Source organism: Erinaceus europaeus, chromosome 19, assembly GCF_950295315.1.
Source record: "Erinaceus europaeus chromosome 19, mEriEur2.1, whole genome shotgun sequence".
In the NCBI taxonomy this organism is placed as follows: domain Eukaryota; kingdom Metazoa; phylum Chordata; class Mammalia; order Eulipotyphla; family Erinaceidae; genus Erinaceus; species Erinaceus europaeus.
In genome coordinates, this window is record NC_080180.1 from 44,085,675 (window position 1) to 44,098,807 (window position 13,133).

At 37.9% G+C, this 13,133-nt stretch overlaps 1 protein-coding gene across 14 annotated transcripts in view; it reads right to left on the minus strand.

Annotated features, from left to right (window-relative positions):
* RAPGEF2 (Rap guanine nucleotide exchange factor 2) overlaps positions 1-13,133 on the minus strand; it is a 269,320-nt gene that overhangs the window by 38,634 nt on the left and 217,553 nt on the right. For all 14 annotated transcript variants that reach the window (XM_060178881.1, XM_060178878.1, XM_060178879.1 and 11 more), the window contains 3 exons: positions 7,267-7,444; positions 1,422-1,558; positions 27-185 (listed from right to left, as the gene is read on the minus strand). In XM_060178881.1, the coding sequence (XP_060034864.1) occupies positions 27-185; positions 1,422-1,558; positions 7,267-7,444 (474 nt within the window). The remainder of the gene's footprint in view (positions 1-26; positions 186-1,421; positions 1,559-7,266; positions 7,445-13,133) is intronic.

Below are 13,133 nucleotides of genomic sequence, written 5' to 3' on the forward strand. Positions count from 1 at the left end.
TATTTCTAGAGAGTGAGATTTTATACCTGGCAATCATCCACTTTTGTTCTCATTATTCCTTTCATGTATTCTTTATCCATGGTAGGAGAAACACCAAAACTGTTTCCCATACATAGTATTTCTGCTTTTCCATCTGGATAAGTCACTTCCACAGAACCGTTCAGGATCACTGACCAAGAATCCAGCTTAAAAAAAAATATATATATATATATTGAAGACAAAGTAAAAAACAGTATCTTGAACATATAGCTATAAATACTAAAATGGTACCTACAAATGATTTTTATAAATCTTGCATTTTTAAAGAAGGGGTAAAGTTTACAGAACAAGGAATAAAAGCACAGGCATATAGCTACACGTTTTCAAATGCCTAGCACAGTGTACAGATCATTCTGCCCTTTTAAACTTGAGTGTTCTTTTGTAAAATGACACAGGGAGGGGGAAAAAAAAGGTTCTACTCCCTAAAACCAATAAATAAGGTAAAATGATCACCAGTGCCTCTAAGAAAATCATTTTCTTTAAGGTACTATATTACTTTTAAGTTAACCAAATCTGAAAAGTTGGGCCCGCAAAATAGTTTACCAAGATAGTGCAGCTGCTCTGCTGTGCATGTGACACCAGGCTGGTGAGGCCCCCATCATGCTGGAACTAGATTTGGGGCCATGTTGTCTTTCCTCTCATTTTTCTATCTGAAAAAGTACAAGATGTGACAAAATCCCCAGTGACAAAATACAAATATCAAAGTGGGTGGTGGTGTACCTGGTTGAGCATATGTTACCATGCAGTAGGTAAGAAGCTTTAGAAGTGGCAAAGCAGTGCTACAAGCGTCTCTCTCTGTGTGTGTGTGTGTTTCTCTCTCTCTCTCTTCCCCTTTCCTCTACCTGCATCCAAAATAATGCTAAAATATAAAATAAAACTGAAAAGTTAATCAAAATATCTTTACTAAGAACTACTGTTGGGGAGTCGGGCGGTAGCACAGTGGGTTAAGTGCAAGTGGCGCAAAGCTCAAGGACCAGCATAAGGATCCCGGTTCGAGCCCCCGGCTCCCCACCTGCAAGGGAGTCGTTTCACAAGCGGTGAAGCAGGTTTGCAGGTGTCTTTATTTCTCTCCCCTTCTGTCTTCCCCTTCTCTCTCCATTTCTCTCTGTCCTATGAAAAGACGACGACATCAATAATAATAACTACAACAAGGGCAGCAAAAGGGAATAAGTAAATAAATATTAAAAAAGAACTATTGTAAAGAATGAAAAATAAAAATGGAATATTTTGAGATAGCTAAGTTTACATGACTTTGCAGATAATTCAAAATTTTCACTGCTTATTGTGTTTTAAAAGGAAAAGTAGAAATTGCATCCCTGTTCAATTGTTGTAATGAAAGATCCTCAAACAAAAGCATTTTACGCAGGAAAATGTCTACTCACTTCTTCACCATCATTTAGCACTATGGTCCCTGCTCTTTCTACTACAGCAAACACCATTACAGCACAGAGTTCCCGTCTCACAGACATCGTCATGTTGGCAAAAGCAGGCAGCTGGTGCATAAATTCCAACAGTTGTTCTGGAAAGCAAAAGATACTCATTGTCAAGCCACCTTAAGTATCTTCACTACAATCTAGCAGATTGTATAAATAATTCTGTCACTGTGAAAGTAACAGAAAGTTCCTAGCTGATTCAGAAGCAATAATATCACATTGTTATTTAAATTCTAATGGCACTGTAGAAATTAATAAACTTTCGCTGGGGGATTTCTATTGAAAGAGAGCTGAGATGCTACTAAGGTTTATTAAGGGATAATATAAACTGAATGAAACAGCACTCAAGAGTCAATTCATTCATGTCTGTCCATTTTTGGCAAGTGGGTATCCAAAAACAGTCAACAGAAATAAACAATTTGAAGATATTCCAGAATTTAGAAACCAAGGGATATTTTCCATGGAGCAGACAAATCTATAAAAGATAATCAATGGAGGGGGTTGGGTGGTGGCGCAGCGGGTTAAGCACACATGGTGCAAAGTGCAAGGACCGGCATAAAGATCCCGGTTCGAGCTTCTGGCTCCCCACCTGCAGGGGAGTCTCTTCACAGGCGGTGAAGCAGGCCTGCAGGTGTCGGTCTTTCTCTCCTCCCTGTCTTCCCCTCCCCTCTCCATTTCTCTCTGTCCTGTCTAACAGCGATGACATCAATAACAATAATAATAATGATGACAACAAGGGTAACAAGGGCAACAAAAAATGAGAAAAACGGCCTCGAGGAGCAGCGGATTTGTGGTGCAGGCACTGAGCCCCAGCAGTAATCCGGAGGCGAGGCAAAACAAAACAAAACAAAACAAAACAACAAGTTAATCAATGAAAACATTACATTATATAACAGACAAACGGGAACTCACATGCTATTTCTTTCCTTGCATGTTGGCACAAATAATTTTTTAATGTTTTATTCATAAAATAAAAAATACTGGGAAGACCACAGGATAAGAGGGATGTAATACCACACAATTCCCACTACCAGAGTTCTGTATCCCATCCCCTCCCTTGAAAGCTTTCTGATTCTTTATCCCTCTGGAAGCATGGACCCAGGGTCATGATGGGGTGCAGAAGGTGGAAGGCCTGGCTTTTTTTTTTTTTCCTCACCCTATTGGTGATACTATGCAGGAGAGAGAGCTTATACTTCGGTAAAATTCTGTTAACAAGACAGAAGACTTCACATGCTTTTCAAGTCTTGTGGCCTCTATTTTACGTTTTCTCTACTAATTACTTCCTAAGTTCATAATTTATTCCTCACATAGCCCCATGAGGTGAACGGTTTTTCTGGAGGAAGCCAAAGCTTGAAGCCATGTACTATATGACTATATAAATACCACTAAAATTAGAAAGTGACAATGACATGATTAAAGACTATTGTCTGCTTCTAAAGTTATGCCGGTCACATGTAGCAGAAGGAGCACAGCGTGTATGCCAGGCATCATTTTAATACTTGAATTTGAATATCTTCTAGTTATATTCCATAGGGAAAATTGACTAAGTTCCTTAAGGACTTAGTGTGACTTCTAATTTGCAAAAGTAATATTAATATTCATTTTCACTGGACAATTGTGAGTTCTAACACAAAGACCACACACACGCACACACTGTGAGAACTGTTACTATATTCACCAGAGTCACATTTGGCTTAAATCATACACCTCGCTTGTTCTCACATGATCAAATTGCCCTATGCACATTTCTCCTTTCTCTTGGGATTTTGTAACAAGTTTTATATAGTTGGATATAATTTGATAATTATAAAAATGATACAGAATAAAAAGATAAAGTCTCTGAAAATAAAGTACTTCCAGAGGGTCAGAGTGGGTGGTTTTCTCTAGTCCTTGGGGCCAGTGTCTGCTCTTACTAGACCCGACGTCACCCCTACTATGTAAGATTGTCATTACAGAGAATGACCTTGGGAATTGGGAGAATAACAGTGATATGTACTCAGCAATTCTGCTGAATAGAACAGTGTCCTTTAACCTGGCCCAGACTGATGTGCCAGGAAATCAATTTACTGTGGCTACTAGCATTAAAAAAGGAAAAAGAAAGAAAAAGAAATTGTGTGTGTGATACATAATGGAAGAAATTAATCTAAAGGAATGTTTTGCCTCTTGCTATTTTAAAAAATATTATCAAACATCAGTACGTACACACACACACACACACACACACACACACACACACACACACACACACACACACCATTCCCTCTTTTTTCTGTGTGGAGTGTAGGAAGGTGGATATGAAGAGAGGCCTTAAGAGGAGTCACCATACAGAAGTTTATATGAAGAGGGTCTTTTAATTACTAGAGAATTATTCACATTTAACAAAATCAAGAATTTTCACACATTATTTTGAGATACAAGACAGCATCCTATGCAACACAAACACTCATTAGATGCCATCTGTAATGATAATGGCTCATGACATTAAAAGTATATTTGATGGGAGCGCATGTCAGGATCACTGCTTGCATGCAAGTGAATTGGTATCCAAAAGTAAATGTAATTCACTATAAAGATTAAATCAACAAGCACATTTTAATAAAAGCTTTATACTCATTTGTAGGAATTAGGATAGCTTCTGCTTTCTAGATAATCTCTCAGATAAGCAGTGGAAAGTCTTTCTAGGAATGTCAGACAAGCTATACATATTTTAATAATAACTATTTTCTTTTAGAACTATTCTAAGATGAAAAAATTCAGGAGAAACCACACAGGCTTACAAAAGGATAACTTCTCCATCAATTTGTTCTTAAGCAATATTCTATCTAATTAAACAAACAAATAAAAACCTAAAAGCTAGAGTACTGGGTTAGGATGGCAAATTGAACACAAACCTAATTCTATTTTCTCTTTAAAATACAATAAATGGCTTAAAAAAAAAACTGGAAAGAACAAAGAGGCTAGGAGAGTATAATGGTGAGTAAAGGAAATCAGATGTGTTGTCAGGCAGAAGAAAAACAATTCTGTGTGTTTGGGGTAAAAATGAAGACCATTCCACTTCATGGTACAAAGTCCTCAAGGTATTGAGAAACTATTGGCAATTGTGGAATAGGAACTGGAGGTGGTCAAGAAGGAAATGGGTTTTAAAAAAGAAGAAATGAGGGAGTCCAGTGGTATCGCAGCGGGTTAAGCACACATAGTGCGAAGCGCAAGGACCAGTGTAAGGATTCTGGTTCCAGCCCCTGGCTCCCCACCTGCAGGGGAATCACTTCCAAGCAGTGAAGCAGGTCTGCAGGTATCTATCTCTCTCGATTTCTCTCTGTCCTATCTAACAACGACATCAGTAACAACAATAATAACTACAACAACAATAAAAAACAAGGGTAACAAAAGGAAAAATAAATAAATATTTAAAAAAAGAAAGAGATTAAAAGGAGAAGAAGAAGAGGAAGGAGGAGGAGGAGGAGGAGGAGAAGAAGAAGAAGAAGAAGAAGAGGAAGAAGAAGGTGGTTCGGGAGGTGGCGCAGTGGCTAAGACACTAGACTCTCAAGCGTGAGGTCCTGAGCTCAGTCCCCAATAGCACATGTACCAGAGTGATGTCTGTTTCTCTCTCTCTCTCCTATCTTTCTCATTAATAAAGAAAAATAATAAATTAGAAAAGAAGAAGTATCACATAGTATTTGAGAGGCAGTTATATCCTGTACTTCAGTAGAAATCGAGGGCTAATTATCCTCAAGGGGTTCATGAAAAGCACGCATTTCTTTCAGGGGGCACAGGCATAGCAGACTTCTTTCACATTTTCTTTAGGTCTGAGTCCTTTAAGAGGGTTTCCACCTACCCCTTTTCCTAAAATGGGCTCTGATTTAGTCCATTCTCCCACAACCACCACCCTATAGCCTCCACATGATTCTTCAGAGCACCGTATCACAAGGACCTCATTTGCCTACAGAAATACTGAGTACACAGAAGATGCTCAGTTACATTACTTGAATGAATGGCTAAATGAACGAATGGTTGCCATCAAATAATATTAACCTGTGGTTAGCAGCTAATGTAAAGGACTATATATTTTAACATCTAAGGTTTTAGTTTTTCGTCTTTAATTATCCGTGTGTGTGTGTGTTTGTGTGTGTGTGTGTGTGTGTGTCTTAAATGTCAGTATTTTCCCTCATGAATTACCATCACCTTTCTTGAATTTCTCTTTAGACACATATTGACCCATAAGGGCTTGGGGGAGTGACAGATCCCAAAGAACAGATAATTTGGAGCTGAGAAAATGAGAGGTGGGCAGATGACTCCACAGAAATTGCTTTTACTCTCAGGATTCAAAGGCAGCATCCACAGTCCAGAAGATAACAGCCAGCGTGATTACACACGCTGAACTCTTGCTCTGATATGATACGCACGTGTAGAGAGAACTCAAGGAAGAGGAAAGCAGGTAGAAAGCCACTTACTTCCATGTGTAATGGTGTACTTATAGTTAAAGTCTTACCCCGCACACTGCCCCTACAGCTTGTGTTATTAAACTGATGTTTTGCTGTCAGCTTCTACTCAGTCTTGTCTTCATACAAAAACTAGAGTAGCAGCACAGTCATTCTGACAGTTTTAACCAACTGTCACATGAGTAATGTTCACTTGCAGAAAACAGGAATCTAGTACTCACAAGAAAATGGAAGAAATATCATTTGGAAGACTTTTAATCTGGTTTAGAGTCATAGAAAGGGCTTATGTGGAAGGGTTTTATTAGAAAATATTATTTGTGGACTATTCAAAGTATTGACTGAGTCAAATAGGTTTTAAATATATATATATATATATATATATATATATATATATATTTTTTTTTCAACAAATACTTCTATTCTCACAAAGGAAATTTACAAATTATAGAATGGTAGAGTAAGAGTCTTAAAAACACCCAGATACCTATCATGGGGAAATGAGAGGTTGCACTTACATGTTAACAATATTATTGACCATTAACCTTCCAATAAAATATATAAAAAAAAATTAATGAATACACTTTATCTCTAGGGTTTTCCTGGGGTTTTACACCTGCATGATTCCACTGCTTCTGGTGGACTCATCTCCCCAACCCCCCCCCCTTTTTTTTTTGCCTCCAGAGTTATTGCTGGGGCTTGATGCCTGCATTACGAATCCACTGCTCCTGGCAGCCATTTCTTTCTTTCTTTCTTTCTTTCTTTCTTTCTTTCTTTCTTTCTTTCTTTCTTTCTTTCTTTCTTTCTTTCTTTCTTTCTTCCTTCCTTCCTTCCTTCCTTCCTTCCTTCCTTCCTTCCTTCCTTTTTCTTTGTTGTTATTTTTGTTGTTGGATAGGACAGAGAGAAATTGAGAGAGAAGGGGAAGATAGAGGAGGAGAGAAAGACACCTGCAGACCTGCTTCACTGCTTGTGAAGCAACCCCCCTACAGGTGGGGTGCCAGGGACTCGAATCAGGATCCTTGCGCTGGTCCTTGCGCTTTGCACCATGTGTGCTTAACCTGGTGTGCCACTGCCCAATCCCCATTTTTTCCCCTTTTCTTTCCAAGTAGAGGGTGAGACAGAAGAGACACCACAGCACCTCTCCATCACTCATGATGCTACCTCTTTGCATGGTGCTCCCATACTGTGACAGAGGATCAAGCCCTGGTCCTGTCCTCACACTAACATATGTCCACTACCGCATGAGTTATCTACCAGAGCCCTACATTTAATGACTTTTTAAACCCTACTATTATTCCAGATAGTCACAGCTATAAATATTTTCAATCACTCAAATTAATTTTCTCATCCAGACTTACCAATGTCATCGTCTGTTCTGTCAATTGGGTCCTTCTCCAGACAATCTCTCACAATATCCCGACTCATCAAAGGATCGGAAGCTCTCTCAATATCTTCTTCATCATCATCATCCTCGGAATCCACTGCTGTTTCTGGCAAACCACTCAGGTCCATATCACCAGCCTCACTTTCTGTGGCCTTAAGATGAACAAAAACCTCATTTCTTAAATCTGAATTTCATACTACGAAGAAACAAGCCATGTCCAGTTCAAAATATTACATTTTTATTACTAACTGTCATATAGTCAGTATTCAACAGGGATTTATGGCCGAGGCACTACATAAAGCAACTACCTTACCAAAATGAGTCTATTCAAGTTTTAGCCATATCATTGATTTTTTTCTAATAGTTTTGGTTCTTATCAGTGCTAGCACATGGCATTTGAGTAGATAAAGGAGAATATGAGTTTACATTTTACTTTTCAAATAGTTGCTTCAGTTAATTATCTAGATAACATTACATCTTAAGCAAATATTTATCTAAAATAAAAGATATAGATTTGGGAGTTGGGCTGTAGCGCAGCAGGTTAAGCGCAGGTGGCGCAAAGCACAAGGACCGGCATAAGGATCCTGGTTCGAACCCCGGCTCCCCACCTGCAGGGGAGTCACTTCACAGGCGGTGAAGTAGGTCTGCAGATGTCTATCTTTCTCTACTCCTCTCTGTCTTCCCCTCCTCTCTCCATTTCTCTCTGTCCTATCCAACAACGACAACAACAATAATAACTACAACAATAAAACAACAAGGGCAACAAAAGGGAATAAATAAATAATTTAAAAAAAAGAAAAAAAAAGATATAGATTTATTGATGCCAAGCAGAATTACAAATGAAAGATAACTTGATCAATATGCAGACAAAATATGAACTATTCTCAAAGTATTAGATCAAGTGCTTAAGGGTAGCACATTCATACTTCCCACATATACACTTCAATGTATTCAAATCTACTGTGGCATTTACATATTTTCTTAGCCACTATAGTTAAAAAAAAAAAATTCAAAATGATCTGTTCAGTTGGGTTTATTTCAAGGATAGAACAATTTTTTTCCCAAAAAAGATTTTAATTTTGGTATTGTATTTACTTACTTATTGGATAGTAACAGAAATTTACTGGATAGTAACAGAAATTGAGAGGGAAGGGGAGACAGAGAGGGACATAAAGAAAGACAGCTGCAGCACTGCTTCACCACTCATGAAGTCCTTCCCCTACAGGTGGGAACAAAGGCTTAAGCCCAGGTTCTTGAGCATGGTAAGATGTGTATTCGACCGGGTGCAACACCACCCAGCCTACACAACATTAATTTTCATACTTATTTTCACATCAGAGACAGAGATACTAGAGTACTACTCTGACACACCAGGAGCTCCACGTATGGTCTAACATTCTATCAGTTCAGCCATTTCCCCAGGCACCAGATCAATTATTCTTTTTCATCTCTTATAATTATCATCACACAAATAGAGACAGAGAAAAATAGGGAGGGAGAGACAGAGAGACACCTGCAGCACTTGCTTCACCACTTGTGAGGCTTTCCCCCTGCAGGTGGGGACCAGGGGCTTGAATCTGGGTCCTTGTGCACTGTGGTGTGTGCGCTGAACTAGGTGCACCACCACCTGGCCCCCAGCTTAAACATATGTTTAATTAAATTCTAACTGTATTAGTCCTGAATATCACAAATACTTATTTTTGTAAATGAAATTTCAAACTCCTGAAGACATTATAAAACAATTAACTTCATAGAAAAAAGTCAACTTCAAGTAACGCACAGCCTATAAAATTTTCAATGACATCTTTTAAGAACAGGCAAATACAGATGAAAAATGTATTAACACAAAAATATAAAACATTGAACCTGATAATCATCATCTAATGGCAAATATGTATGTCAGAAAATGCTCTGTTACATATTTAGTTCACTTAATCCTTAAAACAAATCTATGAAGTTGCCATTATTAACTTTTATCATTCTCTGAATGTTCAAGTAAAGATAAATTGTCTTTCCAAAGTTCAAATAGCGAAATCAAGATTAGAACCTAGGAATTCTTGATCCAGAGTCTTAAGTATGACCTAATCTGGATGCTTTATAATAGATATTTTAAATGAATGTTGCTTTTATGAAGATTTATACTTTTCCTATAATTTTTGTTAATATTTAAAGAGTAAGTTATATTATTTCCCTATTAACAGAGTTTACCTTTCTAAAGTCTTAGTTTTACATCATAGAACACAATATTTAATCCTATATTTTGAAACAAAATAAGTATGTAAAAGTTTTAATTTAAGCCACATTGTCAGTTCTTCAGGTGCTGTTTCTAACATGAGTTTTATAGATGACAGACTTCCTAGTGAAGATAGATTGACTAAAAATGGAAAACCTTGTGTCCACAAAAACTCTGAACAGTCACCTTAATAAGAACTGTTGCTTGGCTAAGTATGATAAACAGTAGCACTGAGAATACATTCCCTTAAAGAAGAGACTTTTAATCTAGTTTGGGGTGGGGTGTGTGTGTGTGTGTGTCCCCTAATTTACATTCAGAATTTGCAGAACTGTCTCTAGATTACAGGATAAAAGTGAAGTAGAATTTACTGTGATGTAGTATGCCAAAGCTGTGGCCAAAGAAACTAGGCCAATGTTGTTATCACCACCTTTTTTCTGAAGTTTAGAAATGTGACAATTTGCTAAAGCTTGCTATGATTACATTTTCACCCCAGTTTTAACACTGAAGGCTATTGCTCACCACCTGATATACAACCGGTCCTCTATGTACACATAATTTAGGATGATAGAGGGGCTGGGTGGTATCACACCTGGTAGAGTGTGCATGTGACCAAGTGCAAAGACCCTGGTTCGATCCCTCAGTTCCCACTGCAAGGGGGATGACTCATGAGCGATGAAGCAGTGCTGCAGGCGTCTATGTCTCTGCCTCTGTATCTCCCCTTTCCCACCTGATTTCTCTTTATCTTGATGTAGTGTTAGCCTAGAGTGAAGAGGTACCACTGAAGCCAGAAATAAAATCAAAAGCTCTTTTAAATAACATACTTACATAATTTAAGAATCTTTTAACACAATTCCACTATCTTTTCATGCCTGGATACTGAGTGACATTAGAACCTGAATGAAGCAGGACTCAGGCTCAAGCCCGATTCCTCCCCTGTAAGGGGACAGCTTCACAAGTGGTGAGGCAGGCTGCAGGTGTCTTTCTTTCTCTCTCCCTCTCTATCACCCTATTCTCTCTCAATTTCTGTCTTGTCAAGTAAAAAAAAGAAAACAGAACAAAAAAGAAAAGAAAAGAAAGGAAGGAAGGAAGGAAGGAAGGAAGGAAGGAAGGAAGGAAGGAAAGAAAGGCCACCAGGAGCGGTAGATTCACAGTGTAGGCACCAGACTTAGAATTAACACTGGTGTAAAAAAAAAAAAAAAAAAAAGCTGATCACTAAGTGGTCTACAGGAGGAGCATACTAAACTTAAGTGCCCAATACCATATTTGCTGAACAAAGTTTATTAGTTCACAGTTCGATTCTCAGCTCTCCCACTCATGAGATTTTAGCAAAGCCACTTAAACTCTATCGACCTCAACTTTATCATCAGTAAGCTGGAGTAACCATGCAGAGAACTGCTTTTCGATCAAATATAGAAAATGAAAGTTACTTACAGAGTAGATTAAAAGCCTCCTCTTTAAACGGATGTGTTTTCAGCATTGATCTATATGTAGCTCTCCCCAAGCTAGCAATGAGCATTATCTAGTTTATTCTGGCAGATTTTGTTTAAGAAACAAAATGTTTAATTTCCTACCACCCTGCCACTCTATATTGTAAAAAAAAGTCTCCTGGCTCACTGCACTTGTTCAATTCTGGCTAAATTGCTCATACAAATAAATCAGTGATCCTATACTGAATAATCATGACTTTTCAAGTACTATATTTGATGCTCTTAATGTATAATAATTGATCTATATACCCATTCTGAAAATTAGAATCATTGGCTCTAGTTTTTTACATGAGAAAACAGAGAAATTAAATGAACTGCTCAATGTAAGCAAGACAAAGCCTAGTAAGTGTATCACACTAAAAATTAGCTCTGACCAACACAAACTAAATGCACTTTGCCCAGTTTCTTCAACAGACTTTTTTTTTTGGCCTCCAGGGTCATTGCTGGGGCTTGGTGCCTGAAATATGAATCCACTGCTCCTGGAGGCCATGCTTTTTCCATTGCTATTGTTGCTATTATTGTTGTTGTTGTTGTTGGATAGGACAGAGAGAAATTGAGAGAGGAGGAGAAGATAGGGAGAGAAAGATAGCCACCTGCAGGGGCTCAAACAGGGATTCTTGCGCTTCACACTGTGCTCAACCTGGTGCGCTACTGCTCAGCCTCCTTCAACAAGACTTTTTATAAGCAAGGTAGTTAAAATATAATAAAGCAAGTGTTTTCCTTTGCTATATCATAAAATATAAGGATAAAGTGTCTAAACATAGGCTTTATTTTTTAGTACTAACATTAATGCTTATATTTAAAACCTCTCTCTTATTAAATATTAATTGTATAGAGACAGAGAAATCTGAGAGGAAAGGATAAGATGGAGGGAAGGAGAACTGCAGCACTGCTTCACCAATCATGAAGCCTCCCTCCTGCAGGGGGAGTCTGGGCTTAAACCTGGATCCTTGTGCATTGCAATGTATGCATTCTACCAGGTGCACAATAGCCCATCCCCTAAAACTTTTTTTTTAGGTAAAGATAGACATATTTAAACATGCCTCATTATAGTATGTCTCACAGCAAGAAGAAAGGTATGATTAAGTTAGGTTATATAATGAAAGTTAAATTAATTTAGGACAGAAGTTACTGCCTAACAGATTTTAGTGGACACTAATAGTTTTAATATTTAAAAAAATTCTCCAAATAAGTTAAATACAAATCTGGTATGCGCAGTAAGGAGCTCGGACTCAGGATCTCATGCTGTAAATCTACAATAAGTATTCTAGATGTAAGTAAATTTTATTCAGACATAACCTGAGTCAGATTCTAACATAACTTTAGGCTAGAAAGTTACAATGAATTTCAATTTAACTGAGGTTATGAAATATGTAGGAACTGCAGAAGAAAAACAAATATGTAGTGAATATGTGAATGTATTTGGAAATAAGTGAAATGCTTGCTAAGGTAAGCTGGTATGTCATAATATATGCTGTTTAATTATTTTATTCTATACATTAGTAACTACATATACATGGTTGTTGGCACATTTTTGGCATGGAAAAACATGATTTTTCCAATAGCCCAATATATGCACACAAATAAATATATGTATGAGTGAGTGAGTGTGTGTGTGTGTGTGTGTGTGTGTGTAGAAACAGATAGGCAGGAATAATTCTGTAAAGCTCTTATTGAAAACTGTTATATTCCTTTCCAGAAATATAATACCAAGTGGTATAGTTTGTCAATTTATAAATATTTGCTAGTAAAAAACAGTCTGTACTAATTCGATAAAAAGTTAAGTCCTCCTACAAAAGCTGAATAAGGGCAAGAGACTGACATACTCTTTGGTCACTATCAGGCCACCTCATCATCTGGGGGCCTAGTCAGGGAGTCCTGGGATTCCCACACAAACATGATGAGCTTACACCTTGAATAGATCCCTCTCCCCATTATCACTGGTCATCTCCATCAGGAACAACATAATGGACCCTTTTGGGGGCCCCCATAGGACCTGGCCCTCAATGTGGATCAACAACGGTAGAGAATGTTCCATCCTCTGAAGGGGAGTTGGATAACATACTCTATCTACCAACTGAAGAAGATGGGTCCTGAAATTAGTGCAACTCGGAATGTTCC